The 21828-nt window shown below is 41.8% G+C and overlaps 1 protein-coding gene across 2 annotated transcripts in view; it reads left to right on the top strand.

Moving 5' to 3' along the window:
* baiap2l1a (BAR/IMD domain containing adaptor protein 2 like 1a) overlaps positions 1-21757 on the top strand; it is a 41698-nt gene extending 19941 nt beyond the window's left edge. Inside the window, exons 4-15 of one of the 2 annotated variants that reach the window (XM_031805076.1) lie at positions 2161-2222; positions 4749-4820; positions 5085-5219; positions 10453-10605; positions 12881-13036; positions 13228-13357; positions 13513-13542; positions 14079-14301; positions 17269-17328; positions 17500-17653; positions 20051-20091; positions 20223-21757. In XM_031805076.1, the coding sequence (XP_031660936.1) occupies positions 2161-2222; positions 4749-4820; positions 5085-5219; positions 10453-10605; positions 12881-13036; positions 13228-13357; positions 13513-13542; positions 14079-14301; positions 17269-17328; positions 17500-17653; positions 20051-20091; positions 20223-20295 (1289 nt within the window). In that variant the 3' untranslated portion in view covers positions 20296-21757. The remainder of the gene's footprint in view (positions 1-2160; positions 2223-4748; positions 4821-5084; positions 5220-10452; positions 10606-12880; positions 13037-13227; positions 13358-13512; positions 13543-14078; positions 14302-17268; positions 17329-17499; positions 17654-20050; positions 20092-20222) is intronic. The other variant, XM_031805077.1, reaches the window with a different exon arrangement.
* Positions 21758-21828: the final 71 nt, after the last annotated feature.

The raw sequence follows: 21828 nt of genomic DNA on the forward strand, positions 1-21828 counted from the left end.
TCTAGCTTGAGTTAGTAGATTATGAGTATTATATTATGAAGTGATTATTTCATACAAGCATTGAAGATAAATCACAATCAGTAAAATACATTGAGCTAGCTAACTTGCAGATCTACATCAATCATCAACATCAATGATTAGCTGATAGCTCACCATCTTTCCCCGATGTCGATCATCTGTTTAGGAGGCACTGAAACTAGCTTGCTTACAATTTGTGATGTTGAGTGAATGTGTTGTTGCAGAAATAAATAGGCCTATGCTCAACTTTTTTTTTTGCTACAGGCATTTGGTATATTATGAATTTTGAGATGTGAATTATGGAGTCATTTTGTTTTTCAAGTGGGGGACCTGACCCATGAACCTGCCCCCTGAATGGCAGTGAAGATAAGTACCCAATTGTCATACTTGAGTAAAAGTAAAGATACCTTAATAGAAATTGACTCAAGTAAAAGTGAAAGTCACCGGGGAAATACTACTTGAGTAAGTCTAAAATTTAAATTTTTAAAATTTTCTAATTTGCTTTTAAATATACTTAAGAATCTGAAGTAAATATAATTGCTAAAATATACTTACCTATCAAAAGTAAAAGTAAAAGTATGAATAATAAAATAAATATATAGAGTACAATGTACATTAAAAGTGAAAGTTGTCAAAAATATAAATAGTAAAGTCAAGTACAGATACCCCAAAAAACTTCTTAAGTAGTACTTTAAAGTATTTTTACTGAAGTACTTTACACCACTGCTGAATGGTCTGTGCACGGCCCTGGTCTCAGTCACCAGATCTCAACCCAATTGAACACTTATGGGAGTTTCTGGAGCGGCGCCTGAGACAGCGTTTTACAACAAAACATAAAATTGTGGAATTTCTTGTGGAAGATTGGTGCCTCATCTCTCCAATAAATCAAATCAAAATCACATTTATTTATATATCCCTTCTTACATCAGCTGATATATCAAAGTGCTGTACAGAACCCCAGCCTAAAACCCCAAACAGCAAACAATGCAGGTGTAGAAGCACGGTGGCTAGGAAAAACTCCCTAGAAAGGCCAAAACCTAGGAAGAAACCTAGAGAGGAACCAGGCTATGAGTGGTGGCCAGTCCTCTTCTGGCTGTGCCGGGTGGAGATTATAACAGAACATGGCCAAGATGTTCAAATGTTCATAAATGACCAGCATGGTCAAATAATAATAATCACAGTAGTTGTCGAGGGTGCAACAAGTCAGCACCCCAGGAGTAAATGTCAGTTGGCTTTTCATAGCCGATCATTGCGAGTATATCTACCGCTCCTGCTGTCTCTAGAGAGTTGAAAACAGCAGGTCTGGGACAGGTAGCACGTTCATTGAACAGGTTAGGGTTCCATAGCCGCAGGCAGAACAGTTGAAACTGGAGAAGCAGCACGGCCAGGTGGACTGGGGACAGCAAGGAGTCATCATGCCAGATAGTCCTGAGGCAAGGTCCTAGGGCTCAGGTCCCCCGAGATTGAGAAAGAAAGAAAGAATTAGAGAGAGCATACTTAAATTCACACAGGACACCGGATAAGACAGGAGAAATACTCCAGATATAACAGACTGACACTAGCCCCCCGACACATAAACTACTGCAGCATAAATACTGGAGGCTGAGACAGGAGGGGTCAGGAGACACTGTGGCCCCGTCCAATGATACCCCCGGACAGGGCCAAACAGGCAGGATATAACCCCACCTACTTTGCTAAAGCACAGCCCCCACACCACTAGAGGAATATCTTCAACCACCAACTTACCATCCTGAGACAAGGCCGAGTATAGCCCACAAAGATCTCCGCCACGGCACATCACAAGGGGGGCGCCAACCCAGACAGGAAGACCACGTCAGTGACTCAACCCACTCAAGTGACGCACCCCTCCTAGGGACGCCATGGAAGAGCACCAGTAAGCCAGTGACTCAGCCCCTGTAATAGGGTTAGAGGTAGAGAATCCCAGTGGAGAGAGGGGAACGGGCCAGGCAGAGACAGCAAGGGCTGTTCGTTGCGGTAGAGTTTCAGACACTTGTAGCATCTATGCCAAGGCATATTGAAGCTGTTCTGGCTCGTGGTGGCCCAACACCCTAATAAGTCACTTTATGTTGGTGTTTCCTTTATTTTGTCAGCTACCTGTATAATATGATATTTTCTCTACAGGTGTGGTTCTGATGGAGATCTCTGAGGTGCACAGGAAGGTTCATCTGGAGCTGGAGGAGAACGTAAGTTTTCCTGCTGACCTACTGTCACTTCTTCTCTTGGTAGTTTTTTGTTATGTAATTACCATTTTACCATCTAATCGCAAATTAAGTGGAAGACTGAAGTCAAGGGTTACTATTCTCTTTGACCTGCGTTGGATGTTCATGTCGACACACATATCCATAGTCCTCTATGCCAACTCTCTCTCTTTCTCACAGTGACTTAGTCATTAACAGACCTCCTTTATCCTCTAAACACACCAAGAACACAACAAAGCCCAGAGAGAAATCCCACCTGGACACAAGACAACAGTTTTTTTGTCATTTAGACCATTCCTTTCAGCGTGTGCTTTCTGTTTTGTCTGTTGGGTTTCTTGTTGAGGCCTGGGGGTGAGAGGCTTGGCATAGTCTAGGAAATCAAGTGACTCTGGTTGGTATCACTGGTGTTGTAACTGTGACAAGAGCAAGACACAACTAGCTCTTAGACAGTATCATCTCTAATCACTCACTACGTCTAAGTTACAATACTATACAATACAGATGGTCTAGACTGAAGCAGGTGCATTCTCATGTTTCTTCAGCTGTCATCGTGCTTCTTCTGTGTTTTTTTATTCTATTTTCATTGTTATATACAGTGCATTTGGAAAGTATTCAGACCCATTGACATTTTCCACATTTTGTTAAGTTACAGCCTTATTCTAAAATGGACTAAATTGTTGTTTTTTCTCATCAATCTACACACAATACCCCATAATGACGAAGCAAAAACAGGTTTTTAGAAATGTTTGAAAATTTACAACAACAAAAAATGATCTGGGAAATATTACATTTGCATAAGTATTCAGACCCTTTTACTCAGTACTTTGTTGAAGCATCTTTGGCAGCAATTACAGCCTTGAGTCTTCTTGGATATGACGCTACAAGTTTGGCACACCTTTATTTGGGGAGTTTCTTTCGTTTTTGTCTGCAGATCCTCTCAAGTCGGTCAGGTTGGATGGAGAGCGTCGCTGCTCATCTATTTTCAGATCTTGTCAGAGATGTTCAATCGGGCTCAAGTCCGGGCTCTGGCTGTGCCACTCAAGGACATTCAGAGACTTGTCCCGAAGCCACTGTTGTGTTGTTTTGGCTGTGTGCTTAGGGTCGTTGTCCTGTTGGAAGGTGAACCTTTGCCCCAGTCTGAAGTCCTGAGCGCTCTGGAGCAGGTTTTCATCAGGATCTCTCAGTACTTTGCGCTGCTCATCTTTCCCTTGATCCTGACTAGTCTCCCAGTCCCTGCCACTGAAAAATATCCCCACAGTATGATGCTGCAACCACCACCATGCTTCACCATAGGAATGGTGCCAGGTTTCCTCCAGACGTGACTCTTCAGGCCAAATAGTTCCATCTTGGTTTCATCAGACCAGAGAATCTTGTTTCTTATGGTCGAGGGGCCTTTAGGTTCCTTACGGCAAACTCCAAGCGGGCTGTCATGTGCCTTTTATTGATGAGTGGTTTTCATCTGGCCACTCTACCACAAAGGACTGATTGGTGGAGTGCTGCAGAGATGGGTGTCCTTCTGGAAGGTTCTCCCGTCAACACAGAGGGATGGGAGTTTGGTGGTTCCAAACTTCTTCCATTTAAGAATCATGGAGCCCACTGTGTTCTTGGGGACCTTCAATGCTACATAAATGTTTTGTTACCCTTCCCCAGATCTGTGCCTCGACACAATCCTGTCTTGGAGCTCTATGGACAATTCCTTCGACCACATGGCATGGTTTTTGATCTGACATGCACTGTCAACTGTGGGAGCTTATATAGACAGGTGTGTGCCTTTCCAAATCATGTCCAATCAATTGAATTTACCACAGGTGGACTCCAATCAAGTTGTAGTTACATCTCAAGGATGATCAATGGAAACAGGATGCACCTGAGCTCAATTTTGAGTGTCGTAACAAAGGGTCTGAATACTTATGTAAATAAGGTATTACTGTTTTTTTATTTGTAATACATTAACTAACATTAATAAAAACCTGTTTTTGCTTTTCCATTATGGGGTATTATGTGTAGATTGATGAGGGAAGAAATGATCCCCGCATTGTTGGGAAAGAGTTCTCAAGAAAAAATGTCACTTGACTGTTTTATACCTGTTGTATCCTCACGAGATGATTTGATCTATGAATATTTATAGTATTGGTCAGTAATCAGAAGAGATATGATCAAATAAGATGTATTCTCACTACAGTATACATGTATTACACATTTTTATTGCAATTCAGAACTGTAGTAAAGCCTTACAAGGCTCCTACTTGTAAAGGGACATGCCAACGAAGCATGGTTAGTTATTTCTGAGATATCTGCGAGAACGAAGGAAGGAGAAAGTAGTCAATGTTTAACTATTTGGAGAGGTAGATAAGACCTGTTGTTAGAATTCCCCTCAGTTAGAAAGCAATTATCACAGCTACATTCCTCTGGCTCAGCCACGCAACTCTTATTCTGATGTCACCATCTTGCCATGGTTATGCTATTGTTAAATGTTTATATATGGACTTGAACTGGATTCTTTCTGTTCAGTTCAAGCGGTTCCACAAAGAAATCATTGCTGAGCTGGAGAGGAAAACAGAGATGGATGTCAAATATATGACTGTAAGTACATTGACCACTATAGGACTTTGGCAAAGGACAATCTAATCACAAGGAGTGTGTGTGTGTGTGTGTGTGTGTGTGTGTGTGTGTGTGTGTGTGTGTGTGCATGTTTGTGTACGGGTCTGCATGTCTACGTATGCAGGTATGTAAGTACACACTTAATTATGGTCTCTTCTCTCCTCAATATCCCCTATCCTTGCATTCAGTAAAAGTCCTCTCCATCTCTACATCAAACTTATCTTAACCTTTGTATCTCTCATCCAGGCCACATTCAAGCGGTACCAGACGGAGCACAAGCTGAAGCAGGACTCTCTGGAGCGCTCTCAGACGGACCTGAAGAAGCTGCGGAGGAAGAGCCAGGGGAAACAAGTCACCAAGTACGAGATCAAGGAGAACGAGGTGAGACTAGAACCAGATCTTGATAAATCAAGGAGAACGAGGTGAGACTAGAACCATATCTTGATTAATCAAGGAGAATGAGGTGAGACTAGAACCAGATCTTGATTAATCAAGGAGAACGAGGTGAGACTAGAACCAGATCTTGATTAATCAAAGAGAATGAGGTGAGACTAGAAACAGATCTTGATTAATCAAGGAGAACGAGTTGAGACCAGAACCAGATCTTAAGTAATCAAGGAGAATGAGGTGAGACTAGAACCAGATCTTAACTAATCAAGGAGAACGAGGTGAGACTAAAAACAGATCTCATCTTATCTCACTGGGGGTCTCAGTGATCAGACTCAGCTGTTCACTCAATGCACCATGGGTACACTAGTCAGAATAGTCCCTTAAGACCCACTTTATGAATGTTCTCCATTTTCAAGCGAGAAGTGGCTCGGTGTCCAGTTCGTTTTTTCTGATGATGTGAACATGTGCTTGGATTCTTTTGAGTTCCTGGAAGTTTCTCAGACGGCTAGAAAGAGACTTTAACAGACAGTCATGTGACTTTACCCTCATCCAGAAACACTTGTTGGTTTATGTGTCCAGTATCAATATAAAAACCAAACAGAACATTATTGCTCTTGGTTGCCTTGTTTTGTTTACATAAACAAAGCTGAACCCATCTATGGACTCCCTTATGCAACGTGTGGCTCTAATCCTGAATGGTGAGAGAGAGCACATTTTCTACGCGAGGCGAAATCGTGCATCAATAGCTTATTGTTATGGATTTATCCAAGTAAATTCACTAGAAAATAGCTTAAACACACACAAATGCTGCTACTTTGCTGTTCTGTTCAACATGACTGTATGTTAGCCGTAGTTGGCTAGCTAGCAAGCAAGGGATAAGAACGTTGCCAGCCAGTATGGCAATGGAACATTTAGAACGAACAACTGGGTCGCATCCATAGGTACAGAACAAAAAGACTGAACGACTGGGTCGCATCCATAGGTACAGAACAAAAAGACTGAACGACTGGGTCGCATCCATAGGTACAGAACAAAAAGACTGAACGACTGGGTCGAGTCCATAGGTACAGAACAAAAAGACTGAACGACTGGGTCGCATCCATAGGTACAGAACAAAAAGACTGAACGTCTGGGTCGCATCCATCGGTACAGAACAAAAAGACTGAATATCTGGGTCGCGTCTCTGGCAACCGAACCGATAGAACCAACGACCAGCCGGCTTGGGTAGCAACCTTGGATTTGTGTCGGTACTATATCTTGTGGAAGGATGAAATAGTATTAATAAATCCATCCAAATAATATTTGTTATAAAAGTATGTAAATCATTATTTGGATATGTTGGTAACCCGTTGTATAAAAGTGATAATTCCCTCGAAGCCGGTGTTTGGAGGATATATTGGCACGGTTTGCCGGACATTGACTTCTTCTCGGGCCTAACAACACCCGTACCAATATGACCTCCAAACACCGGCTTCGAGGGTGTTATCACTTAAATGATTTGCACGCATGGGGCAATAACCCATCGAGAATATCAAAGAAAACATTTATTAACTTTGTCTTGAAAATAGGGTATGTCATTGGCCCAGGTGGCTCCTTGATCTTGCCGCACACCTCAAGGTGGAAGAACTGTACATAAAAGCGAGCGGGTGGAAAGGAAATGAACACTAAATATACACAATACCACCACACCTACAGTATAGCTGCAGGCAGATTCTTTGTAGAAATGTAAAGTGGAGTGCCGTCACTGTCTTGCCCCTTCACCAGTGGTGCAAGGTCCTTAAGTTAAAATGCTTTACAGTACTACTTAAGTCATTTTTGGGGGTATCTGTACTTTACAATTTATATTTTTGACAACTTTTACTTATACTCCACTACATTCCTAAAGACAATAATGTACTTTTTACACCATGCATTTTCCCTGACACCCAAAAGTACTCCTTACAAAGTGATCAAGAGAACATCCCTGGTCATCCCTCCTGCCTCTGATCATGCAGACTCACTAACAAAAATGTGTTTTTAAATTATTGCCTAAGTGTTGGAGTGTGTTGGAGTGATTTTCTTGTTTAAAAAAAAAACCAAGAAAATCATGCCATCTGGTTTGCTTAATATAAGGAATGTGAAATGATTTATACTTTTGCTTTGACTTTGATACTTAAGTATATTTTAGCAATTTACTTTTACTCAAGTATGAAAATTGGGTCCTTTGTCCACGACTGCCCTTCACCTATAAAGCCACACTGAAGGCTCATCGAAAGGGACCAAATGGCTGTCATCACATTAGAATGGAGAGTGTATTTTAGTGAATGTGAGGAGTGGGAGCACTGTACACTCTTGCATGAGGATTGTGCTCTCAAGTGGGTGTAAAAAGCATGTACCCTTGACTGGCCAAGGAAACAACCCCATCTGGAGTATGAAGTGTGCACTTAGGAGTTTGTAGTTGGTCTTGAGTTGGTTGGTAGTATACACTCGCTGAAAAGCTTTGTAGTATGTAGTGGGACTGGGAATGGGTGAGGCATTTATAGTCAATAATGTCCACTCAAATAGAGTAGGCTTGGAGTGGTGCCTGGTAGCATATTTAGCCACTTACAGGAATCAGAGGATATACAGTAATAGTCTTCCTAACACAGTATACATTAAACATAGACTTCTTTAGTAAATCAATAGGACAAGTTGAGAGAGGGGCCAAGGAGATGCTGTCTGTTGATGAAACCCACTCTGGCTCTGCTTGATACAAGGCTGCCTGTGCAATAACTCCTCGTCCGCTCCTATTTTATTGACGGGTTTCACCGGCCCGACTTTGATGAGTGTCAGTTTATGAGGTGGGTTTATTTTTAGTAAGGGGCCCAATATATTGAGCTGCAACACATTTTGTATTATTGTTCTGACTGAAATCCGAGAAGCACTAGCTAACTGGAGGTTTTGAAGTGTAGAATCTTGTCTCTCTCTCTATTCAGTGATCATGATCTCTTCTTAATGGCTTCTTGGTTTTTATCTTGCTATTAACCATCTTTGTTTCAGTATGTAGATTACCTTTGCCTATGGAAAGAGGGCTGTAATCTAGTTTTATCTCAGAGAAACTAATAGACAGTCATGTATTGTGGCTTGCTATGTGGAAGGAAACTGGTTTGTCATTATCCTATGTATATGACACCTGTTGATTAGACTAGATAAGGGCAAACACATGCACACACCCATGAACACTTTCTACTGTCATGTATCAGACTGTAGAGTATATTTAGTTTCGCCTCTACTGTGATCTTCTGTGGTTCAGTTGTCAGAATATAGAAATGGATGGAAAAGGTAACATCCTGCTCTCTCCAAAGTCATGCATCAATGTCTTTAATGGAATTTGCCTACAAATCCGTCGTTTTCAAACCCCTACAGGTTTGCTGCAACACTTGAGCTCAATTAAAGTTTCGAGTCGTATTTGTTACATGCACAAGTACAGTGAAATGGTTATTTCTCCCTATGTCTATCTTTCTCTCTTAATCCTCTATCTCTCTCTTCCTCCCCTCTATCTTTCTCAGTCTTCCAGCTATTGTTTGCAGTAGAAATTAAGCTCCATAGTTTAGATGTGGCCCCATCGTAGGGGGAAGAGGGAGGGGAAGAGCGAGAGACAGGGGATTGGGGGAGAAAGCGAAAGAGAGAGAGAGAAAGAGAGAGAGAGGGGAGGGGAGGGGGGAGAGAGAGAGAGAGAGACTGGGCTAAACATTAAAGGAGGGTCTGTGACACCACCACCACAACCCTAGAGACTAACCAGCTTTCGCTGTCGTCATGACAACCAGAAAAAGGAGAGGAGAGATAAGGGAGGAGACAGAGGGAGAGAGTTGTTTCAAAGAGGAGCTGAGCTTTGTCTGTGTGTGATGTCAGATTCCGTGGTCTGCTTTGTGAGGGTGTTTCAGTTCTGAGTCACTCTCTGGGAAGGAGTGTGTCCTGCTTTCCAAATGTTACCCTATTCCCTATATAGTGATCTACATTTGACTATACACTACATTGGGAATAGGGTGCTATTGGGACGCAGGCACAGGTTCTTTCAGCAGGGTGATTTTCTACAGGATAGGGATGGTGGAGAAACAACAGGGGGTGAGATTGAGCCAGACAGAGGAGAGACGTTGATTAGAAGGCTCATTAGTTATTCCTGAACAGTTAAGCAAGCTGCTTTTGTCTGAGCATGCAATTACAACCTTACTGAATGTTTTAACAATCAGTCTCCCTCTGTGTCCTCTCGTCAGTATCTGGAGACAATCTCATACATATACTGTACACGCAGAGTTACAGTACGCCTGTCAGTAACCCAGTAATGACCGGTCCCCTTTAGTTCCTTAATTACCCCCGTCCCCCGTCAGTTCAACCTACCCTAACTGACCTGTCCCCTTTAGTTCCTTAATGGACCCCCCCCCCCATCAGTTCAACCAACCCTAACTGACCTGTCCCCTTTAGTTCCTTAATGACCCCCCCATCAGTTCAACCAACCCTTACTGACCTGTCCCCTTTAGTTCCTTAATGACCCCCCCCCCAATCAGTTCAATCAACCCTTACTGACCTGCCCTCTTTAGTTCCTTAATGACCCCCCCCCTGTCAGTTCAACCAACCCTTACTGACCTGTCCTCTTTAGTTCCTTAATGACCCCCCCCATCAGTTCAACCAACCCTAACTGACCTGTCCCCTTTAGTTCCTTAATGCCCCCCCCCCCATCAGTTCAACCAACCCTAACTGACCTGTCCCCTTTAGTTCCTTAATGACCCCCCCATCAGTTCAACCAACCCTTACTGACCTGTCCCCTTTAGTTCCTTAATGACCCCCCCCCCCAATCAGTTCAATCAACCCTTACTGACCTGCCCTCTTTAGTTCCTTAATGACCCCCCCCCCTGTCAGTTCAACCAACCCTTACTGACCTGTCCCCTTTAGTTCCTTAATGACCCCCCCCATCAGTTCAACCAACCCTTACTGACCTGTCCTCTTTAGTTCCTTAATGACCCCCCCCCCCATCAGTTCAACCAACCCTTACTGACCTGTCCCCTTTAGTTCCTTAATGACCCCCCCCATCAGTTCAACCAACCCTTACTGACCTGTCCTCTTTAGTTCCTTAATGACCCCCCCCATCAGTTCAACCAACCCTTACTGACCTGTCCCCTTTAGTTCCTTAATGACCCCCCCCCCCCCATCAGTTCAACCAACTAACCAACTGACGTGTCCCCTCCTCTTTCCCTCCTCTTCCCCTCAGTATATGAAGACCATCTCGTCGCGGCAGAGTGACATGCAGAAGTTCATCGCTGATGGTTGCAGAGAGGCCCTCCTGGAGGAGAAGAGACGATTCTGCTTTCTGGTCGACAAACACTGCATGTTCTCCTACCATGTCACCGCCTTCCATGAGAAGGTACTGCACATAAGGGGTTTAGTCCTTTAGTTAACCTTTAGTCATTTAGGCCTAAAGTAGATTTCATTTTTTTAAAGTAAGGTGAGGGATTAAGAATTTGCGCTCAGGACCTCAGACTGGGGGGAAGGTTCACCATCCAACAGGACAACGAACCTAAGCAAACAGCCAAGACAACGCAGGAGTGGCTTAGGGATAAGTCTCTGAATGTCCTTGAATGGCCAAGCCAGAGCCAGATCGAACATCTCTGGAGAGACCTGGAAATAGCTGTGCAGCAACTCTCCCCATCCAACCTGACAGAGCTTGAGAGGATCTGCAGAGAAGAATGGGAGAAACTCCCCAAATACAGGTGTGCCAAACTTGTAGCGTCATACCCAAGAAGATGCGAGGCTGTAATCGTAGCCAAAGGTGCTTCAACAGAGTACTGAGTAAAGGGTCTGAATACTTATGAATACTTATGTTTTTTTTTCAGACAGCTAGAAAGGTACTTTAAAAAATGTCTAATAACTTGTTTTTGCTTTGTCATTATGGGGTATTGTGTGTAGGTTGATGAAGGCATAAACTCTTTTTTTAAATCTATTTTAGAATAAAACTGTAACGTAACAAAATGTGGAAGAAGTCAAGGGGTCTGAATACTAGCAGTCTACTAAAGTAATCAGACCTATTCTTTCTAGAACTAACTGCTTCAGCTTCTATTCAGCTTGAATTCTACATTTAAGACTTCTACCTCTACCATACAAATATTTTTAGACAGCTGTTGCAAGCACACACTTTCTTCAGAAAATGTACCTTTTCTAGTTTTGTCATATTTATCTTACCTTAGTGTTTTCAGGCTGACTAGCATCTATTGAGTTGCAATGTCCCATAAATTGAATGCCCAAATCAACTTAAAGTATCTTCAAAACAAGTTTTGCAGTCACACAACCCAAATGGGGGCGGCAGGTAGCCTAGTGGTTAGAGCGATGGGCCAGTAACCGTAAAGGTTGTGAGATCGAATCCCCGATCGGACAAGGTAAAAATCTGTCATTCTGCCCCTGAACAAGGCAGTTAACCCACTGTTCCCCTGAACAAGGCAGTTAACCCACTGTTCCCCTGAACAAGGCAGTTAACCCACTGTTCCCCTGAACAAGGCAGTTAACCCACTGTTCCCCTGAACAAGGCAGTTAACCCACTGTTCCCCTGAACAAGGCAGTTAACCCACTGTTCCCCTGAACAGGGTAGTTAACCCACTGTTCCCCTGAACAAGGCAGTTAACCCACTGTTCCCCTGAACAAGGCAGTTAACCCACTGTTCCCCTGAACAAGGCAGTTAACCCACTGTTCCCCTGAACAAGGTAGTTAACCCACTGTTCCCCTGAACAAGGCAGTTAACCCACTGTTCCCCTGAACAAGGCAGTTAACCCACTGTTCCCCTGAACAAGGCAGTTAACCCACTGTTCCCCTGAACAAGGCAGTTAACCCACTGTTCCCCTGAACAAGGCAGTTAACCCACTGTTCCCCTGAACAAGGTAGTTAACCCACTGTTCCCCTGAACAAGGCAGTTAACCCACTGTTCCCCTGAACAAGGCAGTTAACCCACTGTTCCCCTGAACAAGGCAGTTAACCCACTCTTCCCCTGAACAAGGCAGTTAACCCACTGTTCCCCTGAACAAGGCAGTTAACCCACTCTTCCCCTGAACAAGGCAGTTAACCCACTGTTCCTAGGCCATCACTGTAAATAATACTTTTTTCTCAACTGACTTACCTAGTTAAATAAAGGTTAAAAAAATGGAAGGCTACAGTTTTTTTTGGCCGAAAATTACTATTCATAATTTACACATTTTTATTTGGATTCACATGATTCGATTTAAGGGGATTGAACAGAATCCAACCTACTACAATAGCAAAGTGAATTGTTTGTTTCGTCAAAAATAATAATTTAAAATAATCGCTGAAATGTTCAAAACCATAAAAAATATATTTATGTGAAGCGGGGCATCCGTTAAACAGTAAATCAACTTTGTTAGGCCTTAGTTAGCCTTGACTTAAAGGTAGACTCAGTGATGTGACATCCTCATATACAGAGGGGTTACTTCCTAGTTAGTCACATCAACAACAGCAGGATTCAAATCTACCAAATAGAGGCATTATGTCCACCTTGGGGTTGATATGGCTGAGATTCTATGTGTTGTTCAGCACTGTAACCAATGCTCCCCCTAACTTGGCCATATAACAGTTGTGAATGCTTCATAAAGCTTTATTGCACCTTTATAACTGGTCTATAACTATCTGCACTGTAGGCCAAAGAGCTGCTGGTGGTGAAGCTGCCCAGCTGGCAGGATAAATGCAGCGATGCCACCAAGGTCCCTGACACAGTGATGACCATGATAAAGGGGCTCCGCACTCCCGTGTCTGGATCCCCAGAAGCCTCGCCTCGCGTTGAGCGCTACAACAGGGTGAGTGGGACGTCATGGCTGTTATTACACTGTTGTTACAATGCTATAACAAGAGAAGGACAATCATTCACCGCTTTACTTGGTTTAAAGGCTTGGCTCTTCTCATAAATGGTATTTGCTCTTCTAGATGGATTGCATGTACTGTGACTTGCATGTGCATAACATAACCTGTTTTATGTCTTCTCAATCAGAACAATGGGGACTCGATGGTTCCCCCACCAGCCCCCCAGCTGAAGGCCCAGATCAGTCCACTGGTTAACATGTTCAACCAGGACGCCTCCATCACATCCACATACGCCTCCACATCAGACCACAACTCAGGTACTACTGCAGCCTCACACCTCAGGCTTCAGTCTTTGGATTGAAGTATGGGTATGTGTTTCATTGTGTGTGTAGTTGTACATGTACTCCATATAAAAAATGTGAAAATATAGCAGGTTCTGGTAGCTGGTATCTTATACAGAGATTATGTTTAGTTTTACAGAGTCTCACACCACCTTCCCCATGTAAGTATGCTGCCTTTCGTAATCTGACTTGTACAAATGGTTAAAATAGATAACAGAGATGTAACTATAGGTGCTGTCCTAATCTACATGTAGTGTCTTGTTTCGGAATATTTGATCTTGTGCACCGGGGCCTCATTGAGTAAATGTGCTAGACAGATCATATTCAGAAATCCAAAGGTTCAGGACGGCTACTGAATTCCCTTCAAATTGTGCTGCATCTTCCCTTTAATCCTGCTAATGTATCTGTTCTTACTTCGTTTGTTCTCCATGTCTTCTTTTATTGAATGTTCAAATTATACAGAAAATTACGCTGCAAAACCAATTCTCCTCTTTAATGATGCAATTTTTCTTCTCCGCACGGTCATTTAGACCAGGGTTATAAATCACTAGCTATAAGCCATGTCTTCTCCCTGATATACTTAGCAAAGTATCAATTTTAACTCTGCTATTGTAAATATCAGGTATTTCAGAGAGTCCTTGCTGTCGTTCTGCAATTTGATAGTAAAAAACATTTAACTTGAACTTTGACCTTACAGACCAGGGCAGTATGGAGGACGGTGGCAGTCTGTCTCTGTCCAGGTCGGTGTCGATAGGTTCAGGGCTGAACGTGGGCAGGAAGCAACGGGTCAGGACCATCTTCCCTCACACGGCCGGCAACAATAACACACTCCTTTCCTTTGACGACGGTGACATCATCATGCTGCTAATCCAGGAGGACAAGGACGGATGGCTGTATGGAGAGCTGGAGAATACCCGGCAGTGAGTCTCTATTCACTGGTTAATAAGGCCTTTATGAACCTTTTTCAAGCTTTATTACTCCTTTATAAAGGCTCATTAACCTGGAGAAGATCTGGCAGTAAGTCACTATTTACTGGTTATTAAGGGTTTATTAAGCTTTATTACAGGTTTATAAAAGCTTATTGACATCACTGGTATTAAGCGTTTGTAAAGCTTTATTACACGTTTACAAAGATGTATTACACCTTTATTACACAATTATTCAGGCCTTATTAACCTATAGATGCAGATCTAAGGTCTCTCAGAGAAGTTATGCAATGTTGGCACCAACATTCGTGCAATTTCCTTCTGTGGAGTGTTCGTATCCTGTATATTTGACTGATATGTGGTTGTCTCACCTAACTATTTTAAGATGCTTACTCGTCAGTTTCACTGCATAAGAGCATCTGCTGAATTACTCAAATGTCAAATGAAAATGTTTTTCATACAGATCATCAAATACTACTGTATTGCATTATTTATTTGAAATATTTTTAAAATATTGATGTCATAAATATACAATTTGTACAGTTCTTTATAAAAAAAAACATTTGTTACATTTGACTTGTGTAAAACCGAGCAGTACTACTTATTTCTCTGAGAGTGATGCGGATATATAGCAATTTTGTTTACGTTTTTTAAATCTCTGACTACAGTGGCGATAGAACCAGGTACCAGGTGAAAGTAGCGCAGTGGAAAGCTGGTGCTCATTATGTTTTGTTAAGCCGTTAAATGTCAGGTCTGGAAGTAATGTCATTGTTAAAGCAGTTGTATCTGTGCCATTCAGAATAGTATTTCAGAAGATGAGTTGTGGGTAATTGAATATTATTTCAGAAGACCAGGTGTGGGTAATTGCGGTGAGGCCACAGAGACCGATGGCTCAAAGCCACCTTGGTAATTATGTGTGCATGCTTTGATGGCTGGTCTTGTGTCTCCCTCTCTCTATCTGTTCATTAAAGTCATTAGTGCTCATATGTAGGTGAAAGATCAGAGAATATGAGAGAGAGAGAGAGTGCTTTTAAGCAGAGATGTTAGTCTACCTGCCTTGACATTTTCCCTCTGAAACAAATTAGCTAAGTTCATTTCATGACCCTTTGACATTGTCAGCCATTATTATTGCTTTGGGAATGAAATCGTTTTTAAAGTTATCAGCGACAGCTTGTCACGAACAGAGACTTGGTACCTCCAAGTAAACAGCCCGTTTAATATTAGTATAATATAATATGACATTTCTTCTTTTTTTTTACAGTGAGATTTGGCTTGGGAACAATTTCTGTATTTCTCAACTTGAAACAGTGTCTTCGAAGCAAATCTGTCATATATTTGATCATTGAAATATGTGTTTCACATGCCTTCGGGGACATTTGGCTTACTACAAGTGAGAATATACACTACCTTTCCAAAGATTGGGGTCACTTAGAAATATCCTTGTTTTTGAAAGAAAAGCCATTTTTTTGTCCTTTAAAATAACAAAAGATTTATCAGAAATACAGTGTAGACATTGTTAATGTTGTAAATGACTATTGTAGCTGGAAACAACTGATTTTTAATGGAATATCTACATGGGCGTACAGAGGCTCATTATCAGTCATCATCACTCCTGTGTTCCAATGGCACGTTGTGTTAGCTAATCCGAGTTTATCATTTTAAAAGGCTAATTGATCATTAGAAAACCCTTTTGAAATTATGTTAGCACAGCTGAAAACTGCTGTTCTGATTAAAGAAGCAATAAAACTGGCCTTCTTTAGACTAGTTGAGTATCTGGAGCATCAGCATTTGTGGTTTCGATTACAGGCTCAAAATGTCCAGAAACAAAAAACTTTTTTCTGAAACGCGTCAGTCTATTCTTGTTCTGAGAAATGAATGCTATTCCATGCGAGAAATATCCAAGAAACTGAGGATTTTGTACAACACTGTGTACTACTCCCTTCACAGAACAGAGCAAACTGGCCCTAACCAGAATAGAAAGAGGAGTGGGAGGCTCAACGTCAACAGTGAAGAGGCGACTTCGGGTTGCTGGCCTTCTAGGCAGAGTTGCAAAGAAAAAGCCATATCTCAGACCGGCCAAATAAAAATAAAAGATTAAGATGGGCAAAAGAACACAGACACTGGACAGAGGAACTCTGCCAAGAAGGCCAGCATCCCGGAGTCGCCTCTTCACTGTTGACGTTGAGACTGGTGTTTTGCGGGCACTATTTAATGAATCTGCCAGTTGAGGACTTGTGGGGCGTCTGTTTCTCAAACTAGACACTCTAATGTACTGGTCCTCTTGCTCAGTTGTGCACCGGGGCCTCCCACTCCTCTTTCTATTCTGGTTAGAGCCAGTTTGCGCTGCTCTGTGAAGGGAGTAGTACACAGCGTTGTACGAGATCTTCAGTTTCTTGGCAATTTCTCGCATGGAATAGCCTTCATTTCTCAGAACAAGAATAGACTGACGAGTTTCAGAAAAAAAGGTATTTGTTTCCGGCCATTTTGAACCTGTAATCGAACCAGCAAATGCTGATGCTCCAGATACTCAACTAGTCTAAAGAAGGCCAGTTTTATCAGAACAACAGTTTTCAGCTGTGCTAACATAATTGCAAAAGGTTTTTCTAATGATCAATTAGCCTTTTAAAATAATAAATTTGGATTAGCTAACACAACATGCCATTGGAACACAGGAGTGATGGTTGCTGATAATGGGCCACTGTACGTCTATGTAGATATTCCATTAAAAAAATCTGTCGTTTCCAGCTACAACAGTTATTTACAACATTAACGATGTCTACACTGCATTTCTGAACAATTTGATGTTATTTTAATGGACACATTTTTTTAATTTTCTTTCAAAAACAAGAACATTTCTAAGTGACCCCAAACTTTTGAACGGTAGTATATATATATTTTTTATGATGTTATTCATTGTTGTTTTATTTAGCAAATATTTTGGTGTGTCTGTGTTTGTTTCAGGCGGGGGTGGTTTCCCTCATCATACTGCCGACCTTACAATGAACCACTGATCTCAAACAGGTAAGACCAAGACACATATAACCATGTGATAATCTTATGATATTGCTTACCATTACCCAATCCTCTCAAATCTTTAGGGGTCTTTCAAGAAGTGTCTAGAATAAGTACAAACAAGGTTATTTTGGACCTTGTAAAGTTCTAAAATGTGTGTGTATCTGTCTATGTCTACAGTTTGGGGACACCGGTGCGCTGTCTGAGTGTGGCCAGTCTTCCGGAACAGGAAGAGGAAGAGCCTGTTCTGCTGCCGCCGCCAGACTATAGTGACGGGAAGGAGAGTAGCCCTGTCAGAATGGTCAGCTCCTCCATACCCTCACCCCAAAACACGGTCAGAACCCAATCATCCCTTCCATATTCTCACCTTACAGTACAGTCAGCAACCCACTTTAAAGTGACCTACGGGGTCTCTCAAATGTCTGAACAACTTTGATTTCAGTGTTGTTTATCAGCCCACATGCTGGGAAACGGTCTCCTTAGGGTGAACGTTAAACCTCCACACTCTCCTCAGGTTTATTGTTGGATGACCTAACGTGGAAGACTTTTTACTAGTGTATTTTCCCCTGGGCTAGTTAGGGATGTACTCCCACCCCCAGGAACACATTAAGCTAGGTCATGACAGAAACAGGGTTTTGAGGTTGTGTGTTAATGTAATCCCTGTCTGCCACACTCTCAGCTGTCCCAATAGGAGAACCCTTTTTGATTCCAGGTAGAAACCTTTTAGGTTCCATGTAGAACTCTTTTGGGCTTCATGTAGAACTCTCTTTGGAAAGGTTTCTAAATAAAACCCAAAATGGTTCTACCTGGAACCAAAAGGGTTCTTCAAACGGTTATCCTATAGGGACAGCCAAAGAACCCTTATAGGTTCTAAATAGCACATAAGTAGAGTGAGGTGGAGGAGGAGCAAGAGAGAGAAAGAGAACGAGAGAGAGCTGTCACCTCGAAAAGACATTTAAAAAATGCGCCCTGCCTGGTTTTGTCTCTGCGTAGGAATAGAGGTAGGGACACAGAAAGGGAGGGAGGGAGGGAAGGAAGGAGGGAGGACAAGGGGGGGTATAGGTCTACACAGAAATATTGCCCATCCACACAGCTTCAATTAGGACCTGCACGGTGTCAGCTGGTTTGAGAATGAAGTAATCAAGTCTCTCTCTCTCCTCTCATTGCCTTTGTGTGCTGGAACTGCTGCCTCAGGGCTTTGAGAGAAATACACTGCTGTTAGGGATGTTATCGTAATAGAGTTGGCATCCCTCCCTCCCCTTTCTCTCCCCTCCTCTCCCCCATGCCCCCCCCCCATCTGCTCTTCTCCTTCTCTTTCTCTCTACCTCTCCTAGTTGCCTCCCCATCTGTTCTCTCCATTCCCCACCTCTCACCCTTTCCTTTCTAGAAGTCCCATACTTTCTTGCTTCCCTCCCCCTTTGATCCCCCCCCCACTTCCATTTGATCATGTGATCGTAGAGAGATGACTTTGCTCTTTGCGTTGTTATTGTCGCTGCCAGATTGTTTAATGATTGTCTCTGATGTAAGCCACTCCATGGGGCCTCTCTCATAGGTGCCTCTGTGCCCTCACTTCTGGACACAGACTGCCCTCTAGTGGAATGTTAGGGTACTGGTTATGTCCTGAAGTAGTTTGAATAAGCCTACTACAGCAGTGTTCCTGTGCAGTACAAAAACTTAACAGCCTGCAGGCTGATCCACTGTTAGATTGTATCTTCAAAACACCAGATAAGGATACAAAATTAACACAACTTGGAGAGGGTTTGCTTACTCTCATCCATCATCAGATATTTTATTTTAATTTGTGAATGTGCAGACATTTTTTGTTCGATAGATACACGTTCATACATCCTAAAACATAGCTAAGTAATCAGTTCAGCATCTAATTTAAACTATCTTCATCACTCTCACTTGTTTGGATTTACAATAAGATTTCCATCTACTCAGAGAAGAGGTGTTTCTAGAGAGTTTCTAGAGGTGTTTCTAGAGGTGTTTCTAGAGAGTTTCTAGAGAGTTTCTAGAGGTGTTTCTAGAGAGTTTCTAGAGGTGTTTCTAGAGGTGTTTCAAGAGAGTTTCTAGAGGTGTTTCATGAGGTGTTTCTAGAGAGTTTCTAGAGGTGTTTCTGAGGTGTTTCTAGAGAGTTTCTAGAGGTGTTTCTAGAGAGTTTCTAGAGGTGTTTCTAGAGAGTTTCTAGAGGTGTTTCTAGAGAGTTTCTAGAGAGTTTCTTCTAGAGGTGTTTCTAGAGAGTTTCTAGAGGTGTTACTAGAGAGTTTCTAGAGGTGTTTCTGAGGTGTTTCTAGAGGTGTTTCACGTTTGTAATGTTGAGTGTGTCCTTTATGTGGTTGTAGATTTGCTGATAGCAGTAGTCAGCTGTTATGCAACAATTGTAGTCTACCTGCAATTGTGCGATAAGAGGTGCGATAAGAGGTTTTTTCTAGAGGTGTTTCTAGAGGTGTGCTGTGTGCTGGCCTTTCTAGACATTCTAGATTCCTGACTCCCAGCGTGAGGTCATGGTACACTCTGTCTCCGTACGTCCCAGAGTTCTTCACTTGGGAGTGACACAACGACGATATGTGTTGACAGTTGACATCCTTATCCAACCTGTCTGACTAGAGACAACTACAAGCAACCTTTCACACTCACAGTTGCACGTGAGGCAATACAACATGTACTAAATATGCACAGCATGTATCTGGACTTTTAAGTGTTTCTCTTTCTTTCGTTTTGTAAACAGATCTTTCTACCCAATGGGGTTGGAAAGGCTCCCTTTCTGGGGTAAGTCATATAATAACTATGTTATAACATTATAACCTATCGCATGGATTATGCATTGATTTTGATGGGAAATTTGACAAAAAAATAATAAGGATCTCACCTATTACAATGTGTTTTGAAATATTTTCCAGAGGTGGGAATCCCTTTGCCACTGTCAAACTGAGACCTACAGTGACCAATGACAGATCAGCACCAATCGTCTGATAACCAGGGATCATCCAGACAGAGGATTTATGAAGCTTGGAATCTCTGCGCCACCAGCACTTCAGAATCACAGTCCGACAAGATGTCCAGATAGCCTGGATTTTACTCTGCTTCAGAAAACCAGCTCCGTTGTTGCTAGGTCCGTTGCAACTGCATTGTAAAACAGACCAGTGAAGTGACAATAAATATGGGCAGTGCTGAGACAGACTAATATCCAGGCTACCTTCCTGACTCTTCAGCACTCAGATAAAAAATGAATAATACTAACAATAATAATCTGTCTGTAGTAGTTGTGGGAATGATGGGAGAGAGACACATGTTGGGAAAAGAAGAGCTCAATTATTTGCTATGTTTACTTTTTCATTATTACGTGCCCATTTTTAAATGGGGAGACTATTTGTGTAAACATATGTAACAAATTGAGTTTAAACAGTGAGAGTTTATGGAAGAATGAATATACCGACTAGGCACAGACATCCGTTCAGTGTCTATTTTTGATTGACAGTAGGCTGAGTTGTCAACTAATGTGAATTCAATGTGAAATCAACAAAAGAATTACACCATGTCATTGGATTTAGGTTCAAAGTTGGTTGAAAAAAAGACAAAATTCCCTTATATTGAAGACCACGCAAAATCCAATCTGTTTTCCATGTTGATTCAACTTCATCACAAATATGTTCTGTTGTTGAAATGACGTGGAAACAAAGTTGATTCAATCCATTTTTAAATTAAAATAACGGATTTTTGATTTGACACAGACTACTAAATGAATGTATTCTGAATGGGGAATGCATTGACATATGGACCCTGCCATGCTTTTTCTTCACACTTTTAAATTGTATTTTTTCATACTTGTTCAAAAGTTCATGATGTTTATACAATAATTGTAGGGTGGAAATTTCTCTTTGGCTTTTCATGGTAAGCTAAAGATTGTGTGCATACAAATACACAATTGTTGCAAATCACAATCACGTTGTTTTTGGTAGAAATACAGTATGAGCCATGCAGTATGTCAAAAGAGTCAACCGTTTTTTAAAATCTTCCTTCTGTGTAGAGTAATTCATGATACACACCACACTGCTGTCCATGCTAATTGATGAAAGAACACTGGACATGGTTCCTCCTCTTCTATCTCTGTTCAGATACTGATGTGTATTGTTTTCATTCTCTAAAGGTGAGAAGGAAAAGGATGTAACATGATGTTCTGTCCTTGTCCTCAAGTTTTGTAAATATATCATGGGCAAAATGATTGTCTGAAAAAAATATATATATATATTTCTTGGCACCATGTAGACTAATGTAATGTTATCTCACAGTGAAACAGGATAAACCTTACATGGTCCTTATTCATGTATTGGCTTTGCAATGTACTGCCATAGCCTACTGTGTATCTGTATGGAGACTTGCATAATAATTAAAAATGTTGTTCATCCCTTAATACACGAGATGAAATGGAGAATAACAAGCTTTGGTTGTCTTTTATTGAATTAGTCGTTTTTTATATTGAATGAATGAGTAGGCTACCATTCTTTC

The sequence above is a fragment of the Oncorhynchus kisutch genome, linkage group LG25 (assembly GCF_002021735.2).
Source record: "Oncorhynchus kisutch isolate 150728-3 linkage group LG25, Okis_V2, whole genome shotgun sequence".
NCBI classification, from domain to species: Eukaryota; Metazoa; Chordata; class Actinopteri; order Salmoniformes; family Salmonidae; genus Oncorhynchus; species Oncorhynchus kisutch.